The 25,757-nt window shown below is 37.4% G+C and overlaps 1 protein-coding gene across 50 annotated transcripts in view; it reads right to left on the reverse strand.

The window, feature by feature from the left end:
* The window catches only part of PKP4 (plakophilin 4), a 253,827-nt gene that overhangs the window by 95,774 nt on the left and 132,296 nt on the right, over positions 1 to 25,757 (reverse strand). For all 50 annotated transcript variants that reach the window (XM_081582869.1, XM_081582868.1, XM_081582864.1 and 47 more), the window contains one exon: positions 23,052 to 23,164. In XM_081582869.1, coding sequence (XP_081438995.1) covers positions 23,052 to 23,164 — 113 coding nt within the window. The remainder of the gene's footprint in view (positions 1 to 23,051; positions 23,165 to 25,757) is intronic.

Below are 25,757 nucleotides of genomic sequence, written 5' to 3' on the forward strand. Positions count from 1 at the left end.
CTAGTAAATATAACAAAATGGAAACAGATTCACAGATATAGACAACAAACTAGTGGCTACCAGTAGAGAGAGGGATGAGGGGAACATCAAAATAGGGGTAGGGGATAAGAGGTACAAACTATGTATAAAATAAATAAGCTAAGAGGTTATATTGTACAACACAGGGAATATAGGTAGTATGTTATAATGACTATAAATGGACAATAACTTTAAACATTGTGAATTACTACATTGCATCAGTTTAGTTCAGTCACTCAGTCTTTTCTGACTCTTTGTGACCCCATGGACTGCAGCACTCCAGGCTTCATTGTCCATCACCAACTCCTGGAGCTTATTCAAACTCATGTCCATCGAGTCAGTGATGCCATCCAGCCATCTCATCCTCTGTCATCCCCTTCTCCTCCCACCTTCAATCTTTCCCAGCATCAGGGTCTTTTCAAAAGAGTCAGTTCTTATGCCAAAGAATTGGAGTTTCAGCTTCAACATCAGTCCTTCCAATGAACACTCAGGACTGATCTCCTTTAGGATGGACTGGTTGGATCTCCTTGCAGTCCAAGGAACTCGCAAGAGTCTTCTCCAACACCACAGTTCAAAAGCATCAATTCTTCGGCACTCGGCTTTCTTCATAGTCCAACTCTCACAACCATACATGATTACTGGAAAAACCACAGCTTTGACTAGACGGACCTTTGTTGACAAAGTAATGTCTCTGCTTTTTAATATGCTGTCTAGATTGGTCATAGCTTTCCTTTCAAGGAGTAAGCGTCTTTTAATTTCATGGCTGCAGTCACCATCTGCAGTGATTCTGGAGCCCAAAAAATAAAGTCTCTCACTGTTTCCCCATCTATTTGCCATGAAGTAATGGGACTGGATGCCATGATCTTAGTTTTCTGAATGTTGAGTTTTAAGCCAACTTTTTCCCTCTCCTCTTTCACTTTCATCAAGAGGCTCTTTAGTTCTTCTTCACTTTCTGCCATAAGGGTGGTGTCATCTGCGTATCTGAAGTTATTGATATTTCTCCCGGGAATCTAGATTCCAGCTTGTGCTTCATCCAGCCCCGCATTTTGAATGATGTACTCTGCATATAAGTTAAATAAGCAGGGTGACAATATACAGCCTTGATGTACTCCTTTCCCAATTTGGAACCAGTCTGTTGTTCCATGTCCAGTTCTGTTGCTTTTTGACCTGCATACAGATTTCTCAAGAAGCAGATCAGGTAGTCTGGTATTCCCATCTCCTGAAGAATTTTTCATAGTTTGTTGTGATCCACACAGTCAAAGGCCTTGGCATAATCAATAAAGCAGAAGTAGATGTTTTTTCTGGAACTCTCATGCTTTTTTGATGATCCAGCAGATGTTGGCAATTTGGTCTCTGGTTCCTCTGTCTTTTCTAAATCCAGCTTAAATTTTCATCTGGAAGTTCACAGTTCATGTACTGTTGAAGCCTGGCTTGGAGAATTTTGAGCATTACTTTGTTAGCGTGTGAGATGAGTACAATTGTGTGGCAGTTTGAACACTCTTTAGTATCGCCTTTCTTTGGGATTGGAATGAAAACTGACTTTTTCCAGCACTGTGGCTGCTGAGGTTTCCAAAGTTGCTGCATACTGAGTGCAGCACTTTCACAGCATCATCTTTTAGGATATGAAATAGCTCAGCTGGAATTCCATCACTTCCACTAGCTTTGTTCATAGTGATGCTTCCTAAAGTCCACTTGACTTTTCATTCCAGGATACCTGGCTCTCGGTGAGTGATCACATCATTGTGGTTATCTGGGTCATGAAGATCTTTTTTGTATAATTCTTCTGTGCACAGGTATACTACATTGCATACCTGTCACATATACTATTGTACACCAACTAAACTTCAATCCTAAAAAAGTTCTGTATTTTCTATACATGTTAACTCCTGAATTCAAGAACCACTTCATGTTTACTGAGATGAAATCTCAGTAGCTAGAATAAATTCCAAAACGCATTTTTCTTATTCTCTACCAATTCATTACTAACTGAAGTTATTCCATTAGCAAATGTGTAGGTGTTCTGGATACTAAACCCATTTTGAGAAAAATTTTGGCAACTCATTATTGGTTTTTTGTAATTCATTGCTCTAATATTTACAAGTCTACGTTTTACTTGATTCCAAGGTTTATTTCTCTCAGTTAAAAGATGAAAGGTCGGTTTATCTTTTTATCTTAGGCAGTTTACATTGAAATTACAGTAGTCATGTACTGATGTGAGAGTTGGACCATAAAAAAGGCTGAGCACCAAAGAATTGATGCTTTCAAACGGTAGTGCTGCAGAAGACTCTTCTAAGTCCCTTGGACAGTAAAGAGATCAAAACAGTCAATCTTAAAATTCATTAACCCTGAATATTCACTGGAAAGACTGATGCTGAAGCTGAAGCTCCAATACTTTGGCCATGTGATGCAAAGAGCTGACTCTTTTGAAAAGACCTGGATGCTGAGAAAGACTGAGGGCAGGAGGAGAAAGGGGCAACAGAAAATGAGATGGTTGGATGGCATCATCGACTCAATGGGCATGAGTTTGAGCAAACTCTGGGAGACAGTGAAGGACAGGGCAGTCTGGTGTGCTGCAGTCCATGGGGTTGCAAAGAGTTGTACATGACTAAGCAACTGAACAATAACAACAAATAGCTTGCTATCCTCTGCTGCTGCTGCTGCTAAGTCGCTGCAGTTGTGTCTGACTCTGTGCAGCCCCATAGACGGCAGCCCACCAGACTCTCCCGTCCCTGGGCTTCTCCAGGCAAGAACACTGGAGTGGGTTGCCATTTCCTTCTCCATGCTATCCTCTAGGCATTACAAATTGCTTTTTAATAAACTGCTTCATAATCTTCTTAGATATGAAAGTGGGACTCCAGAGTTCCCAAGTAACTCCAGATTTCCTATTATGCACCTAGGATTTTCTCTGCCAGAATCCAGCAAAATAACTACTAATGATTCTCAACTTTTAATCTCTATTTGGAGTGTTACCAGATTAAACTTAAAATAAATTCCCTTAACTGAGTAACCCAGTCTATCCAACACTTCAATTTCTCTATTTTCATTAATTATAGGTAAATTTTTAATTACAATATGGCAATAACATCATACCATACTCTAGAAAGAAAGTGTGAAGTCACTCAGTCGTGTCCAACTCTTCGCAACCTCATGGACTCTACACCAGGCTTCTCTGTCCATGGGATTTTCCAGGCAAGAGTACCGGAGTGGGTTGCCATTCTCCATACCATATTCTAAGTCTTCTAAATATTCTATCTAGTATTGCTTTGATTCCCTTTTAATTAGAACATTTAAAACTTTGTTCAGTTCCTTTTAATGCATTGGTAAAATATTCCATTAGTTTTTTGTGAGTTTTTAGCTGAGTAAAGCTCACTGTGTGCTTCAGCTTTCTTGAGTGCTCCTGAATTTATGGTTGAGAACACCACTTTTTTTGAAGATAATGCTTGTGGAATACCAGGTCTTAAAAGCATTCATCATGCAAGCAGGTCAAATTTTTCCTCACCTTGACCTCAACAAGAACATCTTTCAGTTCATTTTATACTCATCATTAGCAAGGTGAGAAGTGTGGTCTGGAAGCTGAAGATGGAATCAAAGGGCTCTCTAATGCCTTGAGGCATCTTCTGATGTTCTAAGAACTCATACCACCTACCAGTAGGTAACTGATAGGTTTTAACTAGTATTGTTTGTCTTATGTTTGCGAAATGTTACCTCATCTCTCGCTTTTAGTTAGATAAGAATTAACTAGGAAATAAACACCTTACATTAAACAGAGACCTACCTTTTGTTTTCATGCCTGAACTAGAGCAGTAAGACAAAATTAAATAATACATCATGACTATTCTTCCCAAGACAGGTGTGCATAGCTATTTTTCCACTAGGCTATTTCAGTAAATTGAAGACAGGAAGACCAGCATGTAGACGATGAAGGTGAACTGGTTTGCCTGGCTGAAGCAGAGGAAGGGAGCTGGGAGACAGACAGCTATCGCAACTCACTCTTTCATTGCCCCTAAGGGGTTCAAGGATCCTAGAATAACAAGTCATCAGCCCTTAGATAATAAAGATATCTTAGCAGTGATACTACAATTTTGGGAGCCTCTTCCAAATTTACTTATTGCCTATTCACAATCAATCTCAACAAACCAAAACCAAAAGTTCTTCCTTCAAATTCATGATTTCTTTATTGTGTTATCAGACCCTAGAAAATTTTCTATTGGATGGAGACTGATTTCCTTCTTCCTACCAAAGGACCACTTGATATCAGCAATCAAAAAAACTGAAACCAGGTCTTCCCTGGTGGCTCAGTGGTAAACAATCCATCTGCCAATGCAGGAGACATGGGTTCAATCCCTGGTCCAGGAGGATCCCATATGCTACCTACGGAGCAACTAAGCCCATTCACCACAACTATTGAGCTTATGCTCTAGGGCCTGGGAGCTACAACTACTGAGCCTATGTGCTGCAAAGCCTGCACTCCCAGTGTCCCTGCTCCGCAGCAAGAGAAGCCACCACAATGAGAAGCCCGCACACCACAACCAAGAGTAGCCTCGACTTGCTACAACTAGAGAAAAGCCCACACAGCAACCAAGACCCAGCACAGCCAAAAATAAACAAATAAAATTATATTAAAAAAAGAAAAGTGAAACCATGACAACATGCTCTTACTTGTAGTTTATTATTATTTTTATGTGTTATGGTTTTAAATTGCCCCTGAAAATGGTATGTGCCTATAATTTGAACTAAGCAAGGAATAAAAAAATGAGACAAAGCAAAGGATTTCTTTTCATAATTATCTGTATGTCTGAGGGGGATTAAAAAGAAAAGGTACTGGAATTAAAAATGATATCCTTCACATAGGATACAGCTGCTCCTGACCCATGAGCAACATGACATGAGCCCCGGGTTCCCTTCTATGCCTGGTGATGGCTTTCTGCCCAGCAGCCTGCACTCACAGGTCACAATCACCTGGGTGACCAACGGAAGGAGCAAGCAAGATGGCTGCAGGAAGGCAGGCATGATGCTTCATGGAATATGGGAAGGGTCAAAAGCTTACAGTCTGACCCATATTCTCCCTCCCGCTCAGTGACACTTCACCTGAAAAAAACTGGCCTCGCTCTCAGAACGTGCTTTTAAAATGTCAGTCTTCAAAAGATCATGAGGAACAGCAAGGGGTGGGATAAAAGTGCAGTCCTGTTTTCCACAGGCTCATGAGTTTTGAGTAAAATGCACAACTGAACACTGGGGTGAACGTTTTTGATCTCATACTGGCGCTATGTAGTTCTCACCCTCGTTTATTCAATTCTTTTTCCACTCTTCTCTCATGCCACTTCACCATATTTGGGACCCTTATAACACCTGTCTGAAATACATTCCAGGAAAGGGTAAGATAAAAAATAAATAATATTACAGTGAGTTTCTGAAAGAGAAAATTTTGTACTTGATGCACACAAAAACACATTAAAGGAACAGGAAATATCAGATTAGCCATTTAAACAATTCAAGTAACTTTCATGGGGACTAAAGGTGAACACACATTTTTAGAAAATAAATAATCTTTGACAAAAGCATTTTGTGTTAGTACTTTGAATCTATGAATAAAAGATCCAGAGGACCACAGGGGAAGGGGAAGATCAAAAAGAATGTAGTACTAGACAAAAATGAGACAAACAGTTCCGTCTGGTATCTCCATAAATTATACAGGAAGCATGACTTCTGGTTAAGCCCATCCCACAACAAGTGTTTCAATCATAAAAGTAGAAATCAGAATAGAAAGGTTTTCTAATATTTCAGCTGACATTTGAAAGGATGAAAGAAGCTGAAATGAAAATTGTAAAATGACTAAACACAACACCAAACTCTCTTTCCTAAGTATTCTGCCATAATGTAGGATGCTATTAATATTTAGGCAAAGGGTCAAGCCTCAGAATAGATGAGCTACTGTGAATTATTTGTGTTGAGGTCTACAAAATGTTACTCTCTCCCTCATTTGTGTTCTTTCAAATTCTTCTAAAGGCAAAGAAACAGAAAGGGAAAAGATTTTTTAAAATTTAACATTAAAAAAAAGCACACACAAATAAATTCTTAGAAAAATGTAATACAATTCAAATTGTACATTTCAAAATAAAGCTAGCACTGGTATGGAACAGAGCAAGGGTCCTGTTTTTAGTTCTTGTTCTACAGGAGGTGGAGCACATAGTTAATGTGGACTAAGGTGTAGAGACCTGTAGTAAGAGATCTGCTGGCCGGCATCCCGAGCCCTTAAAATTCCTCATTATAAAGCCTATAATTTCATTTTGAATATTATTTAGGATACAAAATACTTTGAAAAGCCTATATAAAAATTCACTTAAAAGTAACTTTAAGATATCATAAACCTAAATGTCTTATTAAACTTGTACTGACCACTCTTATTTATCTTGTTCTGGCATTCAAAAGCAAATGATATATTCACATAAATTCTTTGATCTCATGTACAGACATCATCAAATTTAGTATGTGTCTAAAGAATGATTGGAGAAGGCAATGGCACCCCACTCCAGTACTCTTGCCTGGAAAATCCCATGGATGGAGGAGCCTGGTAGGCTACAGTCCATGGGGTCGCTAAGAGTCGGACACGACTGAGCGACTTCACTTTCACTTTTCCCTTTCATGCACTGGAGAAGGAAATGGCAGCCCACTCCAGTGTTCTTGCCTGGAAAATCCCAGGGACGGCGGAGCCTGGTGGGCTGCCGTCTGTGGGGTCACACAGAGTCGGACACGACTGAAGCGACTTAGCAGCTTAGCAAAGAATGATATTCACTTTCTAGCCACTGATTACCCATAAGATTTTAATTAACTTTTTTTAACCAGTAAAGTTTCTTAAATATCTGAGGAAACTTTTATTTTCATTAAGAGTATAAAAATACATAATATAACAGCATTTTCAGCCCTCAATTCATGGACAAGTATCATAAGTAGCTGTTTTGAGTCCTGAAGGAGGAAGAAATTGACGTGTGGGGTAGAGTACAGGCCCTGCATCATCAATAACTGTCCAGGAAGCAGAATGGACACATAAGGATACAGTCAACATTTGGCAGAGCATATTCCTGATAGCTCAGTTGGTAAAGAATCTGCCTGCAATGCAGGAGACCCCATTTCAATTCCTGGGTTGGGAAGATCCCCTGGAGAAGGGATAGGCTACCCACTCCAGTATTCTTGGGCTTCCCTTGTGGGCTCAACTGGTAAAGATCTGCCCGCAATGCAGGAGACCTGGGTTCGATCCCTGGGTTGGGAAGATCCCCTGGAGAAGGGAAAGGCTACCCACTCCAGTATGCTGGCCTGGAGAATTCCACAGATTGTATAGTCCATGGGGTCTCAAAGAGTTGGACACAACTGAGTCACTTTCATTCATGCTAGGTTTCTAGGTAGTAAGACTTAGGAGCCTAGCAAAGTGGTTCTAGAATACTTTAAAACTCCCCTCAAAGCTCTCATGGATCCCTAATTTGTCCCACATTCCCTTGCAATAATTACTCTGTTTCCTTCTCTTCTCTATTATCCCCCAACATAAGTGTGCAGGGTTTCCAAACTACTGAATGGGGGAATGAAATAGGAAAAAAAAGGCCTGTTAGAAGGAATGAGAAGGAAGGACTATAATGACAATGGAGAGTAAAGTCCTTTCAACCAGAATTCTTGATATATAATGGGTGAACCGAAAACACTGCTCAGGCACCCTCCATGGCAAATGGACAAGTGGCTGGATATGACTGTTAAATTCCTAGTTTTAATATCCAGCATTCTTCTTTTAAGAAATACGAATGAAAAGGGGAAAGTGAAAGACGAAGCAGTTGGTCTGTTTTATCTTTCTTTCTTCTCTTTGCTCCCTCTCCCTTTCACTGCCACAGTGAGCCAACGTGATTGATGGAAAATGCATTACAGAGTATGGTGGAACATACTGTGTTGATGCATAGTCTAATTTAATTTAAATAAATATTAGTCATTTAAACTATTAAAGAAAGCATCCATCACTCAGATTTTGAGAAATATGACCTTTCTAGCTTTATAAAAGTGAAAAAAAGTTTTAACCATAATTTTAGTCAGTGCGCCACAACGGAGACCCAGTGCATTCAAATAAATAAATATTTTTAAAAAAGAAAAGATAATTAAGAGTTGTATCACTAAACATTTAAGCTTTTTGTTATACAACATTTAAAACACATATATACATGTATCTATAAAAGAAAACAGTATAATGAAGCCTCTATAGATTCATCATCCAGCTTCAACAAATAAAAGGGATCATGTGATCAACACTTTTCACCTATTCCCTTACCCACTATTTTCTCTGCATTACTAGATTACTTTGAACCAAGCCTTAGATATCTTATTACTTTAGATGTATCTTTAAATATAGACTTTTTATAAGATTTCTCTTTGATGTGAACCATTTTTCAGAAAGTCTTTATTCAAACAATATTGCTTCTGTTTTATGTTTTGGTTTTTTGGCCACGAGACACGTGGGTCCTTAGCGCCATGATCAGGGATCAAAACTCACACCCCCTGCCTTGGAAGGTGAAATCTTTAGCACTAGAGCACCAGAGATGTCCTTAAACACAGAGACTTTAAAAATATCATAACCACAATAACATTATCGTATCTAAAAATTACCAGTAAAATTCTTCACCTCAACAAATATCTCATCAGTGTATTCAAAGTCCCTGTTTGAATTTTTTAAAAAAACAGTTGTTTGAACCAATACCAAATCAAGGTCCACACATTGTATTTGGTTGCTATGTCTCCAAAAATTTCGTTTCATGCAAAATTTCGCCCTCTCTCTTACTTTTTCTTTTTTTCCTGTTTCAACTGATTTCATTTGCTCTGCAAAATTCCTGACAGACTGGATCTAACTAACACATCAGCACAGTGTCATTTACTCTGTTTCTCTGTCTCCAATTTCCTATGAATTGGTACTTAAATTCAGATAACTGAGAAATCTGAGGGCAAGAATATGTCATAGGTAAAGGTATGCACTTCTCATTGCTTCTCATAAGAAGGCCAAAAGTTCTGTCTGTGTTCTGCTTTGTAGAACATAAGATCAATGAGTTCAGGTGCTGTCAGCCTGATCCATTTATTGTAAAGTTTCTCATCAATTTTCAGCTAATGATTTTAGCCAGTCACTGATGATCTTTGATATTTTGTTAGTGGCTGCAAAAAAAAACTCACCCAAGATTTTAACTTTTAGACTTTAATGTACTACTCTAGTCAATAGCAGTTTCTACCTTTGTATTTATGTTCATAAGGAATACAAAAGTGCTTTACTTACTACTTCTAAAGAAGTCTTTACTGAAAAGTATTTTGCTAATGCTGCTCAGGAAATAGATATAAATCTGTATTTTGTACTTCCAAAACACCAGTTCTTAGATGATGGTTGATAATTTTACTTGACTTTTCTCTGTGGCTCAAAGAGCCTCATTATTGATAATGTAACTAAGCTGGGTATAGATCAACCTTTAATTGATGTGTTCTGAAGCAGAAAAAACAGATCATAAGATCCTAGAATAACTGGCTGCTATTTTTCTTTGGAAAAAAAAAAAAGGCTAGAAGAAATAAACACACATGCACACCCTAAAGACATTCTTCCCTGGCCTCTAAGCAATCCAATAATGCAAACCAATGCTGTATCTAAACTATCTGACAGTGGTTAAAATGCATAATTGTTTAATGTAAGATTTTTTTTAGCTATGAAAATCTGTAGCCCACAGGCTTTCTTTCTCTGCAGTGTTAGAGTGGTTTTCTCCCTGTTTAACTGGAGAGCAACACAACAGCAGAGCAGAAAAATCTATGCAAGAAACAGATTAGACTGATTGGTTATTAAATAGATTGTGAAGCCTCAGGGAGGATAGCTATAATAACAGTTTAGTCACTACAAAGTCTGGCAAACTTGTCAGTTGTTTCTCCCCGCCCTTGGCAGACATGCCATGTTCATTTTTATGGCAAGCTGATTAATTGCTGAAAATGCACTAATGAATGGCTCTCACTTTTAGGTGGATAATCATATTTCCAATTTCCTTTTCTATACAGCATTGGCTACAGTGTATACAGTAGTTCCTCTCTGAAGGACTAAGGAAACATCGTATCACACATCAGTCTTTCTCTGCTGTGTCCTTAACCTGCCAAATGGTAATGAGAATGTGAACCTAATACCAACCTTCCTTTAGCTCATCATGGAGAGTAAAAGGATTAGATAAAAGCATGGTAAACTGCCCCCCTCCCCGCCAAATGAACTGCAGAGAGTATATAAGTGGCAACGTTTCTCAAGATTGTTTTACAGAATCTTTGAAATAATATCTATATGACTTCTTGTAACATGCCTATGACCAACCAAGAATAGAAATAGCAGCCAATCCAAAGTTTCTGTGAAGGAGAGACAAAACAGTGGTAGTAACTAATTCTTGACAGCATGGTGGAAAACCAATAGAATAACATTATCTTTAAGAGAAAATATCTTAATGTTAAAATCAGGTTAACATTATTGTAACTGTATGTTATTACAATAATAATAAAAACCAAAGCAAACAAAACCAAACCAAAACAGAAACCCTTGAACAATAAGCAGATAATGAGTACAAAACATTAACTAGCAAAAATGTTTACTATATCATAGGTGCTCAATGGCTATTGTTCTCTTCCCTCTAATATAATTACAAAGAAGTAATTTCACCTAAAGATATGAGAATCAAAAACACCAAAGTAAGGCCTCCCTGGAAACAGACAGGGCAATGTAATCTGATCAACACAGCACTCTTCAAAAATTAAAAAATAATATAGACATACATTTCATGCTTCTAAGTTGCTTTGTCATATGGCTAATTAATTACACACAATGGTCCCTCCTCGTAGAGTGGAAATTCCAGGCTTCTGTATTTTGTATCTCTGTGATAAAGCAAAGGCATACTATTTATTGAATGAATTTAGAGAAGCCATCATAAACATCTGCAGAAGAAAACAAATGCAATCACTAAAGGAAATATAGAAATAAAAAGGAATGTTAGTATCACCTGTCTGGGTAGATTTGGAGAATTTGGGATCCATTTTTATATATCACATATAGAGGGTGGTTTCTCCTACATACTTGTCATACACTAAAGATTTACATTCTAAAAATAGATTAAGAAGGGTCCAGGAAGGGGAACACATGTAAACCCATGGCTGATTCATGTCAATGTATGGCAAAAACTATTACAATATTGTAAAGTAATTAGCCCCCAACTAAAATAAATAAATTTATAAAATAAAAAAAAAAAAAAAAGAAGGTATTCTTTGTGTTGTGGTGTACCATGGCCTACACTATTTTAGATGTATATCCCAGAGTTGTTCCAGCTCAATAAGACTAATGATAGAAATGAAAAGAATAAACCAAATTCCTCATTAGAAAAATAGGCAAAGGATATGAATAGAAGAGGAAATGCAAATATATCAAAAGGATGTGAAAAGATACTTAACCCTACCAGCCATCAAGAAAATGCAAAGTAAAATAAGAAAACATTAGAATGAGCATGCCTAATATCAAATGCTGGCTAAAAAGGAAAAAAAAGAGAGAAAGAGAGGGAACCTGGAACTTTTTCACACACTGCTTGAGAGGGTGCAATTGTTGTGGTAACCTGAGAAAGCAATTCAGCAAGATCTAGAAAAATGGAAAACATGCATTCATTATGTCCCAAGTATTCTACTTCTAATGGTGCCTTTTCTAGAACCTCATATATGTAAAACAGGAGATAGGTCTCCAAATGTTCACTACTGTATTACTTAAAATACTTACAAGTGTAACATAAATGTTCTTCAATAGGGGAATGGAGAGTTCAATATCCTGTGACATAAATAAGTAATAGCAGTTAAATAAACTAGATCTACACTTATCAATACGAATCGATCTCAAACACTGAATAATCAAGATGAATGACACACAAAGTATATCATATGTGTATGTCAACAAAAAAGCACACAAAACATAGGCCATGGATGTATATGATGTACGTATATTATATAAAAGTACACTAAGGCTATATCTCAGTTAATACCTATTGGGGAGGGAGAATGGGACAAAGAGGTCTTGAATTTTATGTTTAGTATATTTTTTATATAAAAAGCCAAAATGATGAATTATCAATGCTATTCAATGTATCTGAATTTTTGTTATATCATTCTCTGTAATTTTTAGTATTTTTCACATCTCTCAAGATTAAAAATGCAAAATAAGTAATAAGAAAATATAGAATTAAAGTAATTATTATATTAATTCCTATAAGGCAGTAAATCTTTCCAAAAAGCATCCTGATATACACTATATGACTATTTAAATTACTTTATAATTAATCAATATATACACATGGTTTAAAAAAACCTAATGACTAAGAGTGGGGGCTAGTAATATAATTCTTGTATTGATTCAATAATTCATCACTGTTACCTATTTTAAGAATTGCAATTATAGAAATGAAGTACGAAAAATTACAGAAAATGAAATAATGTTATTTTAATTAGTTTTTAATAGATACTTAAATAATGGCATGGTACCTATATTTTAGATGCATGGGCTTCTGAATTTTAAAAAGTATTTTCCTCTTCGTTAATTAGGAAAGTTGATACACCTGGGCTGCTTCTGCATTTAACCAAATGTATTAAAATAGTCTTAATCTGAAACTTTTATGCCAACTATAAACTTGATCTCTTTTTGTGGCTCCTTCTAACCACATCACCAACTTAACATTTTAAAATGCTCAGTTTAAGTAATAACTAATTCATTTTGAAATATTTATTCACTATGATTACAGCATTTTGTTGTTTAATGTTTCAGATCCATAAAAGATTCTAATATTTATGATACTATTACATGGCTTAAAATCCAAATTCTATATGGTCACGTTTCTTAGATTAAAATAGGTCATCTTAATGGAACAGTGGTTGAATTACTTTGAGCTCATGCCCTACATAAGACTTAGTTTATGGAATTTAATTGAAATGTAGAGAGATAGTTGCCACTTGGATCTGTATGTTCCAGATGAAACTGGCTTGTGATAGCAATGGCATTGTGAGGTATCAATTAAAACGCCTTTTGAAAGAACTTGCTTGAGCAATTTGCTCCAGAAAAGGACTTATATAGAGCTGTAGTCAGCCACAAACTCATTTGTATCTTTCAGATGTGTTACTTTTACTGTGTTAACACAGGAGAGTTGAATCATAAACATACACTGTTACTAAATTTGTTCAGAAGAGCATCCATTTATTAAATATTCACTATAGAGATCCCAAAGAGGGTTTCTGATAATTACATTCAAATATCAAATAGTTTATTCTTCATTTAGTCTGAATTTTAAGTCAACATAGAGAGCTTTTATTTGTTTGACCATTAAGGGTCACCAGTGACCAAATACAAGGTGAAAAGAGGAAATATGGTGAACTATATGCTGATTGATGAATGTCAGAGAACTCCCAAACAGCTTACATACTACACACTTAAAACTAACTCAGCCAATTCAGCAACATTCAACGGTTTACCATAACAGAGCAAAGGAGAGAGAAAAGCAGGCAAGTCCTTTGGAGGGAGCAGGAGAGGCTCAGACAGAGCCTTAGACAGAGAGGCCCAAGAGGGGAATCTTGACTACTCTCTGTGTCTCTCCCTGATGCCAAAGTAAGAATGCCTGGAGCAGAACCCTTGGGATGTTCTCCTCCTAAAACCTGAGACATAGCATTATTCTCAGTTGCTAAAAAGCCTGGAAACAATCAAAAAACCCATTAGGTGATAAAAGAATAATCAAAATGTAGTATATCCATGTTGTTGTTCAGTCACTAAGCCTTGTCTGACTCTTTGCAACCTCATGGACAGCATGCCAGACTTTCCTGTCCTTCACTATTCATCCCTCTGTCACCCCCTTCTCCTCTTGCCCTCAATCTTTCCTAGCATCAGAGTCTTTTCCAAAGAGTTGGCTCTTTGCATCAGGTGGCCAAAGTATTGGAGCTTCAGCATCAGTCCTTCCAATGAATATTCAGGACTGATTTCTTTTAGGATTGACTGGCTTGCTCTCCTTACTGTCCAAGACTCTCTCAAGAGTCTTCTCCAGCACCACAGTTCAAAAGCATCAATTCTTCAGTGCTTAGCCTTCTTTACAGTCCAACTCTCACATCCAGTGTCAACTACTGGAAAAATCATAGCTTCAATTATATGGACCTTTGGTGGCAAAGTGATGTCTCTGCTTTTTAATATGCTGTCCAGGTTTGTCATAGTTTTTCTATCAAGGGGCAAGAATCTTTTAATTTTGTGGCTGTAGTCATCATCCACAGTGATTTTGGAACCCAAGAAAATAAAATCTGTTACTCTTTCCATTTTTTCTCCATTTGTTTGCCATGAAGTGATGGGAACTGAATATTCATTGGAAGGACTGATGCTGAAGATGAAACTCCAATACTTGGGCCACCTGATGCGAAGAACTGACTCATTGGAAAAGACCCTGATGCTGGGAAAGACTGAAGGCAGGAGGAGAAGGGGATGACAGAGGATGAGATGGTTGGATGGAATCACCGACATGATGCACATGAGTTTGAGCAGGCTCTGGGAGTTGGTGATGGACAGGGAAGCCTGGCGTGCTGTAGTCCATGGGGTCGCAAAGAGTTGGACACGACAGAGCAACTGAACTAAACTGAATTGAACTGATGGGACCTGATGCCATGATCTTAGTTTTGGAATGTTGAGTTTTAAGCCAGTTTTTTCACTCTCCTCTTTCACCTTCATCAAGAGGCTCTTTAGTTCCTCTTCACTTTCTGCCGTTAAAGAGGTATCATCTGTTATTTGTACATCTGAGGCTGTTGATATTTCTCCTGGCAATCTTGATTCTAGCTTGTGAGTCATCCAGCCCAGCATTTTGCATGATATACTCTGTATAGAAGTTAAAAAAGCAAGGTGACAACATATAGCTTTAACATACTCTTTTCCCAATTTTGAACCAGTCTGTTGCTCTATGTCAGATTCTAACTGTTGCTTCTTGACCAGTATACAGGTTTCTCAGGAAGACAGGTAATGCAGTCTGGTATTCCCATTTCTTTAAGCATGTCCCAGTTTGTTGTGATCCACATAGTCAAAGGCTTTAGCATAGTCAATTAAGCAGAAGTCGATGCTTTTTTTTGGAATTCCCTTGCTTTTTCTATGATCCACCAGATGTTGGCAATTTGATCTCTGGTTCCTCTGCCTTTTCTAAATCCAGCTTGTAATCCATATATGTACATATGGTATATCCATATAGTGAAATATTATTTGGAGATAAAAAGGGATAAAGAACTGATATTTAAAACATGGATGAACCTTGAAATTACCATGGTAAGTGAAAGAAGCCAGTTACAAAAGGCTATATATCATATGATGTCACATATAGGAAACGTCCAGAATAGGCAAACCCATAGAGACAGAAAATAGATTATTGGTTCCCAGGGGCAGGGGGAAGGAAGAATAGGGAAGGAGTGTTAATGAGTGTGTGTGTAAGTCACTCAGTCGTATCTGATTCTCTGGGATCCCATGGACTGTATCCTGCCAGGCTTCTGTCCATAAGATTCGCCAAGCAAGAATACCAGAGTGAGGTGCCATTCCCTTTTCCAGGGGATCTTCCCAACGCAGGGATCGAACCTGTGTGTCCCACATTGCAGGTATATTATTTACCATTGAGCCACCAGGGAAGTGTGCTAATGGGTAGCGTGTTTCTTTTCGGAATGGTGAAAATGTTCTAAAATTAGACAGTGGTGATGACTGCACAGCTCTGTGAATATACTGAAAATTACTGAAGTATTCATCAGTTAAAAGTATCAAATTTATGATATATGAAATATATCTCAATAAAATTACTATTATAAAAATACAGGTTTTGGCTGGTAAGAGTACTGAAGGTCAAAGGGACAAAACTTTATCAAGCATCTTCCTCAAGCGGTACATTAAATAAGTAATAAAGCTGTCAAAGCATAAGCATTCAGTCTTTTCAAAGACTCTCCATTTGAGGAAATGTATTTCACAATGACTTAAAAATATTTGCTGAAGAAAAGACCTGACCCATGAAAGAGCCTTTTCTGTGATTGTCAGCCCTAAGGCATTTTTAGAATTTTTAATAGTATCAATAGAAGCCTGATGGGCACTAGCAGATGATCCTATAAAGTATTAAAAAAAAAGTCTGAATGGCAGTGGGGAATCAAATCTTTTCATTAAAAAATAACAGAGTCCTTTTCTTAAATGGTGATAAGAAGACTATTTGTCAGGATTGTATGACCTTTTTGAAACCATAAAGAATTCTATTTTAGCAAAGCTTTAACTAACTCAAAAGGGAGAGATAATCTTAGGATGAGAGGGAAGTTTTTTAATTTCAATAATGCCACCCATTTTCCCCCTCATTTAGTTGATAGATATGGACAGGAATTTTTTCAGGGTATAGAGTAACTTCCCAACACCAATGGCAGTCAGTTAAAGGACAGAGAATGCAAAGGAGCCAACTGCATCCAACCAGCATAAACAAATTTTAAAACAAGTGCAAAAATAAATAAATAAATAAAATCAAAGCAACAGTTTTAAACTAAGCTTTAATTTTAAAGTTATTATTAGCATTTTCCACAATTAATAAAATATGCACTTTTTAACTATGTCTTTTTGACTTCAATATAAATGAAAATTTAGTGCTTCATCTTAAGGAGCAGGCAAGCTATGATTTACTTAGAAGGTAAAATATGTAGAACCAACGTGTCCCAAAGAAATAAACTTTCTCCTTTATCAAGAAGTAAATGAGAAGTGAAATTTTTGTTTCTGGGCATTGCTAAGATTCTAAGCCTGCTATTAGAAACAGTTTTGGAATTGTGTACTATAAAATCTCACAGATAATTTCTTGAATTGTGAGATCATATTTATATTTACTGACTTTTCATTTTGAACTATATTTTCTTCTCCTTCCACAGTTTTGTTACCCAGCAAGCTGACCACTAGTGTAATTTCTGTGCTTGGATGAAACACGTGGACCATAACTTCAATACTGGAAGGCTGGATGTACCCTGCAGTAGTTCCCCTGGCCAAGTCCTCTACCCACCGAGTGCAGCTTGCCATGGGAAGGCTGTAGTCATCTCTGCTGCTGCTGCTGCTAAGTCGCTTCAGTCGTGTCCGACTCTGTGCGACCCCATAGACGGCAGCCCACGAGGCTCCGCCGTCCCTGGGATTTTCCAGGCAAGAATACTGGAGTGGGTTGCCATTTCCTTCTCCAGTGCATGAAAGGGAAAAGTGAAAGTGAAGTCGCTCAGTCGTGTCCGACTCTTAGTGACCCCGTGGACTGTAGCCTACCAGGCTCCTCCGTCCATGGGATTTTCCAGGCAAGAGTACTGGAGTGGGTGCCATTGCCTTCTCCGGTAGTCATCTCTAACCACCGCTAAATTAGCATCCTTTGGGTGCAGCTCCAAGCACTTGTCTCCCTGAGAACTCCTCAGGCTGGTGGGAGCCACTGAAACTTAGAAGTGGCATATCAAAGTGGGGCTCTGGGAACAAGACAAAAAGTTAGCTGGAGGGAACTGTCTCAAACTTAATTTTTCTTGAAGAGAACGAAATGCAGCAAATTTTTAGAAGTGGATGCCTCTTTTGGAAGGTTAACATTTTATATATTGACCATGATGGTGGTTATACAATTAAATGACAAATTGCCAAAAACCATAAAACCATATGCTACCAAGGGTAAATTTTACTGTAAGTAAATTACACTGCAGTAAACTTGATCTAAAATAAAGTGGTTATCTCTGAATGATAGAATTAAGGATTTTTCTCTTTATATTTTCTTGAACTTTACAAACTGGCTAAGTAACTCCACAGTCAGTTAAAAAGAATGTAGCTTTGGACACCCGTGTCCCCTTCTATGTCCTTGGAAGCGTACGTAGGCAGAGTAAGTCTAAGTTCCCTTGCTAAACCGGCTGAGGTGAGAAAAACACCCCACTGATGATACTGCAAAGAGAAAAAGAATAAATCCTACATTCATGAAAATTTGGATTTGAAGGTTGTTGCTCAGCCCATGGGAAGCAGGAATTTTAAAGGGCATTATTTTCCTCTGAGGTGCCTGTGCTATGAGATTCTCCTGAGATGAGCTGTATATACCTCAGCATTCCCTGAGGACCATTTCTGTTGCTAAGGCATGAGCACCATGCACCTGCACAGCGATCTGCCAACATGGACCTCTCACACCTTGGAACCCAAGGCCACCCATGACTCTAAGCGGCTCTGCAGACAGAACATCACCATGGCAGGCTGCGTAGAGGACCTGAAATTGACCCCTCCATCTACATATGCTGACTATCATTCCCCAACCAAGCTGGAGTGACAGAATTGATCTCTTGGAGAATTACTTTAGCTAAGAATTACTTTAGCTAAGTTGCTTCTCTATCCATTCATAAACTCTTTAGCAACCAAAGGGAGAACCCTATGAGCCTGATACTGTATTGTACTTCAGAGAGAAAATACCAAGCATGCTGCCTGCCTCATCATGCAGAGGTCTAATAGTGACACACAAGAGAATCCTCTCAAGTCTCAGCCCCAGGAACAGTAAATCCTCCTGAGCAACCTGGTTTGTGTTTATCTTCCAGACACTCTAAATCATGCAATTCACTGATGTTTCTTTCTTTAGCCTGGCAAACAGGACAGAGTCAAAGTGGCTCTCTACTTTGAGCCAGTGCATGGTATATAATAAGACACATTTTGTATACTATTTTAACCTTTCCTTCATCTTATTTTTCTAATTTTTATCTTTGCCCTAATTCCCTCATCCATTGTTGGTTTTTGAACTTTCCAAACATGTCAAATACATAGAGAGGTAAAATATTTAGTAGTACATAGATAACTATATTGTACTCACTACAAATGCAGAAATAAACAGATTCTACAGCCTACTTTCTATAAGGTGAAATGTTGGATACATAGATAACTGTAGTATATGCAAAATAAATGTGGAAAATTGGTATCTTCTCTGTTAACTGATTCCAAGGCCCACTTTAAACGAGGGAAGAAATTAAATATGTAAATAACTATATTATACTCAGTATAAATGCAGAGAAGGTATAATTTGCTTACTATGCTATAGCCTATCATTAATCAGGTGAAATATTAAAATAGATAACTATTAAATACACAGGTAACTATAGCATACTTGGTGCAAAGGCAGAAAGTCTCTAATTTCTCTATTAACTAACCCCCTATCTCCCCTTCAAGATTTCTCAATTTGCAGTAATTATTTTTGGTCTGATAGATCATCTTCGGATATAAGCACCATTAATTCCAGATTAAGGAAGAGTGTATATTGATATTGTTGATGTTACTACTAGTGTTACTAATGTTTTTTTGTAGTAAATAAAACAAATGAAAAATCATACTGGAAATGGGAATTTTTATTACTACCTTGTTAAGAAGACTACTACTTCCAAACAGTCATTAATAGAAAACCTAGCAATCATCGATAACCATTAAGAGTTTTCTAACATTCTCAACAAGGCATATTGCAAGAGAACTGCCAAAGGCAGCTGTCTATCTCACTTTTTAAGACACTTCCTAAGTAACCACATGCAAAGGTCCAGTTTCCCTACTATAAAATGGAGACACCTCATGGCAGGGTCAAAAATTCATCTTTGGTACTGCAAGTGTGAGGAAACCAAATCGCTGGTCTTTACAGCCATGTGGGAAAGGGCTCCACAGTATATTATTTACCACAATATTAGAGTCATTTATTCAAAAGGTGGGGCTTCCCTCATAGCTCAGTTGGTAAAGAATCAGCCCGCAATTCAGGAGACCCCGGTTTGATTCCTGGGTTGGGAAGATCTGTTGGAGAAGGGATAGGCTACCCACTCCAGTATTCTTGGGCTTCCCTTGTGGCTCAGCTGGTAAAGAATCCGCCTGCAATGCAGATGAAGAGGTGACTTCCCTGGAGAAATATGGGAAAGGCTGTAAGAGTTGGTTAGCACCTAGTTGGGGACATCAAGAATACATAAGAATCCAACTGAGATGGGACCAGGACAGTCAAAGTGGATCAGTTATCATTCCAAGCACAATTCACAGAATAAAGAAACCTACTTTCTTCACAAGCCCTAAGGTTCCATAACAGATTCCTGTACTGCTGCCTGGCCTCTCTTTATTCTGACCTCACCCTACACTATCAGAACAACTGTCTCCAACTATAACAACGTGTTTCAGCATGTCTACTTTACAGACCTAACGGTAGGTGACTCTCATCTTCACGGGTTCCCAGTTCTCCAGAATCAAAGGCCAGCTTTACTCTTCCAACCTCAAAAGCCACGAGTTGCTTCTAGGACACATCCTAGACACTACTGTGCCTCTTGGGCCTCTAATACCGCAGTGTGACACACAATTCTGTGCATACTTCCCCGCTTTCTGGGGTCAGCCAGGCTCCCATTTCTGCAGGACCCACTCATTCACTCAACATTCTCCGGCTGAGCTCCAGTGCCATGCCAGGCACCAAGCTGAGCACTGAGAATGAGACACAAAGCCCCAAATCACTAACATTTTACTAACCAATTTCTAACAAATTTGTGGAATAACCTAATTCAAACTATGTAACCCTAAATTGTTAATATTTTAAAACTTTTAGTACAGAAAAGTATCTAATCACCATGCATGTACCAATAATCCCCTTGTTTAACCTATATTAATATTTTTGTTATGTTTATTTCAGATGGCAATCTTAAATGTTACAGATTTGGCTAAAGCTGAATTCCTAATAGTTCCTTCCTTCCCTTCCTCCCTAGAGGTACCACTATCTTAAACTGGTATCACCCTGAAATATTTTTTATACTTCTACTAGAGATGCACTGATGTATAAACAATATCAAACACTATTTAAATTCAGTATCACATATATTTTTAAATGTTCATAAGGATAATCTCATATCTATTCTTTTGCAACTTGTAGTTTTCACTCAAAAGTCTGTTTTGCAAAGATGTCCATGTTGACACATGTAGTTATTTTAATGGCTCTTGAGTTTACTTACTCACAGTTTATTTCCCACTTCTATCTTGATTCTAAGCTTTTACTTTTGCAAATGTTACAATAAGCATTTCTATTTGTTTTCCTGTGCATACCTGTCAGACTTTCTCCTATGATATTAAGTTCTTAGTTTAAAGTCCTACCTTCTGGCCTCTGATTCTTCTCATGGTTGAGTTTTTTTTTGACTTGAGTTTTTAATTATCTGACTGTGAGCTCATCTTTGGTGATGTTAGTTTCTCAGCTGGAGATTCCTGAACAATGCATACGGTTACATTTGGACTCTAAATTCACAGGGGGTACAAGCCCGGGGTTGTCCAAGAGTTCATTTGAGGGCCATGGCTTATGTTTCCAAGTTCAAGTGTACTACCATGAGCACACAAGGCTTCACTCTCTGATCCCTAAAGGAATATTAAACCTCTAGTGCTTTGCTGGGGGCTTGACTGTGCTCAGGCCTCCTGCACTGGCAGCTCAAATACTTGTGACCCTGGCCTCTGGTTCTGTATTTCTAGAACCTGAGGACTTTCTTTGCTCCTTTACTATTGCCTCCAGTAATTGACCTGTATTATTGAATATCAAGTATTTCTAGGAGATTACTGAGAAACTTTTATGTTCATTTTAGTTGTCTAAATTGTCAGAATAAACATCTTAACTGAATTCTTTAAATATTGATTTAAATTTTCTAATACTATAAATTATATTGGAAAAAAATCTGTTGGTTCATACTTTTTGGAAATGTTCAACACTACATTACTGAGCTTGTGAATTGCTCTTTTTTTGTGCTAAAGATACAGATAACCTTAAAAAAAAACTGGGTAAAAGTAAAACAAATTTTTGTTTTGACAATTTTAACTTTCTTAATAAATTATCTAATTGAGTTATATAAAATAAGTTAGAAATTTTTGATTTATAATTTTACACCTTGCTTATAATTTCTCTTCCTATAAAAAACTGATGTTTTTAAAAATGTTCACATTATTTGATATCTGTGTTTAAAGTTTTCATCTTATTTGCATGCTTTATGCTGTACTAAACATACTAATGTGCATAACTGTTAAGTATCAAAGATGAAAAAATTCATGAGAACACAATTTATCTGCCTAGTAATTGTAAATGGACAAAAATCAGCTACAAACAGCATTCTACTCACCAAGAAGGATTTTTTGGCTATGAATAATAGGAGATACAGAGAAGTACAACAATTATGATGCTAGAAACAACTGAGAGACAAGTTACTACGGGCACACACCTACTTAGGAATAAACCAACTAAGCTTAAAAATGCAAGCAACAGCAGTATTGCATAGTAGGCTTTCTTGGAATATGTAAATACTAAGAAAGAAACCCACAGATTGGATAAACAGTGATTCACCAGTTGGAGCTGTGGCAGTAATTCATATTCTAATGATGTTTTTAAATAGCATAACAGGTTATTTAAATATAAAACAATACTTGTGATTAAATGGTTTTTTTGGTCCAGTAATATACTGGGTTTGTGCTGATTTGAATACACAATTATTTCAAATAGTAATTATTTCATATAGTATTTTTACAGAATTCTAGAAAACTCAAGGTAAATTGAAGGCATTTTTCAAAGCTAGCTAAATGCTATTATTTAGAAATATTTCTTAGTTAAAAAGAAAAAAAACCAAAAAACCAATATCAGGCTTCCTAAATCAATTAGCTTTACCAAATAATTAGCAATTAATTGTTAAAACCATTCATTAACTTTGTCTACATATAATAAATCAAATTTCTAAAGGCAGTTTAGTGGCTTTTGCTAGAGAACTGTACCAGTGCCGGATAAAACACTTCAAGTACAAGACTGAAGGATAATCAATATCGCAAGAGGTTTCTCAAAATTAGAATAAATTGACATTTTTGGTACCAATTTTAGGAAGACAAGTTAACAGTGACAACACTAAAAGCATCATTCGTTGCATCTAGGACAATTAATATGGCCCTTGACTTGAAGGCAGTTAAGATAAAGGCATTTAAAAAGATAGAGCCATTGGCCCTGTACCTGGTGCTGGCGATGCTTGGTGATTCTGCTCCAAGCCTACATCTTTCTAGCTGACTGGCAACAATCTGCCTTTCCACCTCCAGTTCTCGGGTGAGTCGCTGAAACTGAAGCTCCTGTGATTCAAGGAAATAAAAGGAACATAAAGCACCAGGTTTGCTCAGGCAGATACATGAATTCATGTATGTCACAAGAAACACAGGAACATGCCCAAAACATAACACTATAGTGTGGCCTTATGAGAGTAGGGTTTTGGATGGAATTGTGGGCCTAAACAACCTACTGATTTGAAGCTCTTACAAACTTAAACACTAGAATTTCAGTCTTTGTTTGAAACTGAAAATACGTAAATCCTCATTTGGCCCTTTTTTCCTTTGGTTCTAATTGAGATCTTCAAATAGTACTTATGCCACAGGGACGTAACGTAAGGGTTGCAGAGTCCTTATATTAGAGGCACACCAATCAATATAAATAAGCTCTTTATCCTCAACAGCTAATATTTTCATCCCTCATACTGTATGTTAGCCCAGTGTTAAAAAAAGTAAATTCCTGTGATGAGAATTGCTTGACAGTATTAGATACAAAGCCTTTCAATTGTTAAGAAAAAAAAAAATCATTACAATCCCACAAAAAGTCTTGTTATATTTATTTATAATACAAACACATTTTTCCTACCGTCAAATATTCATGTGTCACTGTATGAAGGGACAAGAGAAAAAATAATGAAAAAGTCTGAGTCATAATATAGAACTTAAAATTGTATTAAAAAGATGGAAGATTGTCTAAAGAAATTATATTTTTCATACTATGATGTATCACTAAGGCAAGTATCCTATTCTAGGAGAAATGTTTTAACATTATTTGTACTTATCTCATTGTTATCTTAACAGGATTTTAATATATAGAAAGCATGCCATGCTATAAACTATCTATAAATCATGTATACTCTAAAGGCTTAAAGCCACAAATAACATCTCCAATAACACCTCAAGCTCCCCTGTGCCATATTAACTTCTTATAAGCCTACTCAAAGCAAATGCTGAACTGTAAGTGGTTTAATTGGACACTGACTACTGGTTCAAAATACCAGGGAGATGAACCCTAAGCAAAGGAAATAATCAGACATATAACTACCTTAGTTCTGTTAATAATAATATTATTGACAACATGCTATCTATGACAGTAAAATAAACTTCAATTGGATAGTGAATTAACTCCCTATGAGATTAGGCAAAGGTATAACTACTTGACAGGACTGGCTGAGCAAATTCTACAAACTATTCTTAGAATCATTCTTAAGAAAACAGTCCATCAACTCTTATTGCTTTCTGATATTGACAGTCCTTTTCTGAGGAGCCCAGTTGGTGTGGGAGAATATACAGCAGTAATAAGAGTTGTTACACAGAAGAACTGTACAAAAAAGATCTTCATGACCCAGATAATCACGATGGTGTGATCACTCACCTAGAGTCAGATATCCTGGAATGTGAAGTCAAATGGAGCTTAGGAAGCATCACTATGAACAAAGCTAGTGGAAGTGATGGAATTCCAGTTAAGCTATTTCAAATTCTAAAAGATGATGCTGTGAAAGTGTTGCACTCAATATGTCAGCAATTTGGAAAACTCAGCAGTGGCCACAGGACTGGAAAAGATCAGTTTTCATTCCAATCCCTAAGAAAGGCAATGCCAAAGAATGCTCAAACTACTGCACAATTTCACTCATCTCACAACGCTAGTAACGTAATGCTCAAAATTCTTCAAGCCAGGCTTCAACAATACGTGAACCATGAACTTCCAGATGTTTAAGCTGGATTTAGAAAAGGCAGAGGAACCAGAGATCAAATGGGCAACATCCGCTGGATCACTGAAAAAGCAAGAGAGTTCCAGAAAAACATCTATTGCTGCTTTACTATGTCAAAGCCTTTTACTGGGTGGATCACAACAAACTGTGGAAAATTCTGAAAGAGACAGAAATACCAGACCACTTGACCTGCCTCTTGAGAAATCTGTATGCAGGTCAGGAAGCAAGTTAGAACTGGACATGGAACAACAGACTGGTTCCCAATAGGAAAAGGAGTACTTTAAGGCTGTATATTGTCACCCTGCTTATTTAACTTATATGCAGAGTACATCAGGAGAAATGCTGGGCTGGATGAAGTACAAGCTGGAATCAAGATTGCCAGGAGAAATATCAATAACCTCAGATATGCAGATGACACCACCCTTATGGCAGAAAGTGAAGAAGTAAAGAGCCTCTTGATGAAAGTGAAAGAGGAGAGTGAAAAAGTTGGCTTAAAGCTCAACGTTCAGAAAACTAAGATCATGGCATCTGGTTCCATCATTTCATGGCAGATAGATGGGGAAACAGTGGAAACAGTGACAGACTTTATTTTGGGGGGCTCCAAAATCACTGCAGATGGTGACTGCAGCCATGAAATTAAAAGACGCTTACTCTTTGGAAGGAACGTTATGACCAACCTAGACAGCATATTAGAAAGCAGAGACATTACTTTGCCAACAAAGGTCCGTCTAGTCAATGCTATGGTTTTTCCAGTGGTCGTGTATGGATATGAGAGTTGGACTATAAAGAAAGCTGAGTGCCGAAGAGTTGGTGCTTTTGAACTGTGGTATTGGAGAAGACTCTTAAGAGTCCCTTGGACTACAAGGAGATCCAACCACTCCATCCTAAAGGAGATCAGTCCTGGGTGT

Source organism: Giraffa tippelskirchi, chromosome 3 (genome assembly GCF_054371585.1).
Source record: "Giraffa tippelskirchi isolate mGirTip1 chromosome 3, T2T-mGirTip1v1.2.pri, whole genome shotgun sequence".
Taxonomy (NCBI): domain Eukaryota; kingdom Metazoa; phylum Chordata; class Mammalia; order Artiodactyla; family Giraffidae; genus Giraffa; species Giraffa tippelskirchi.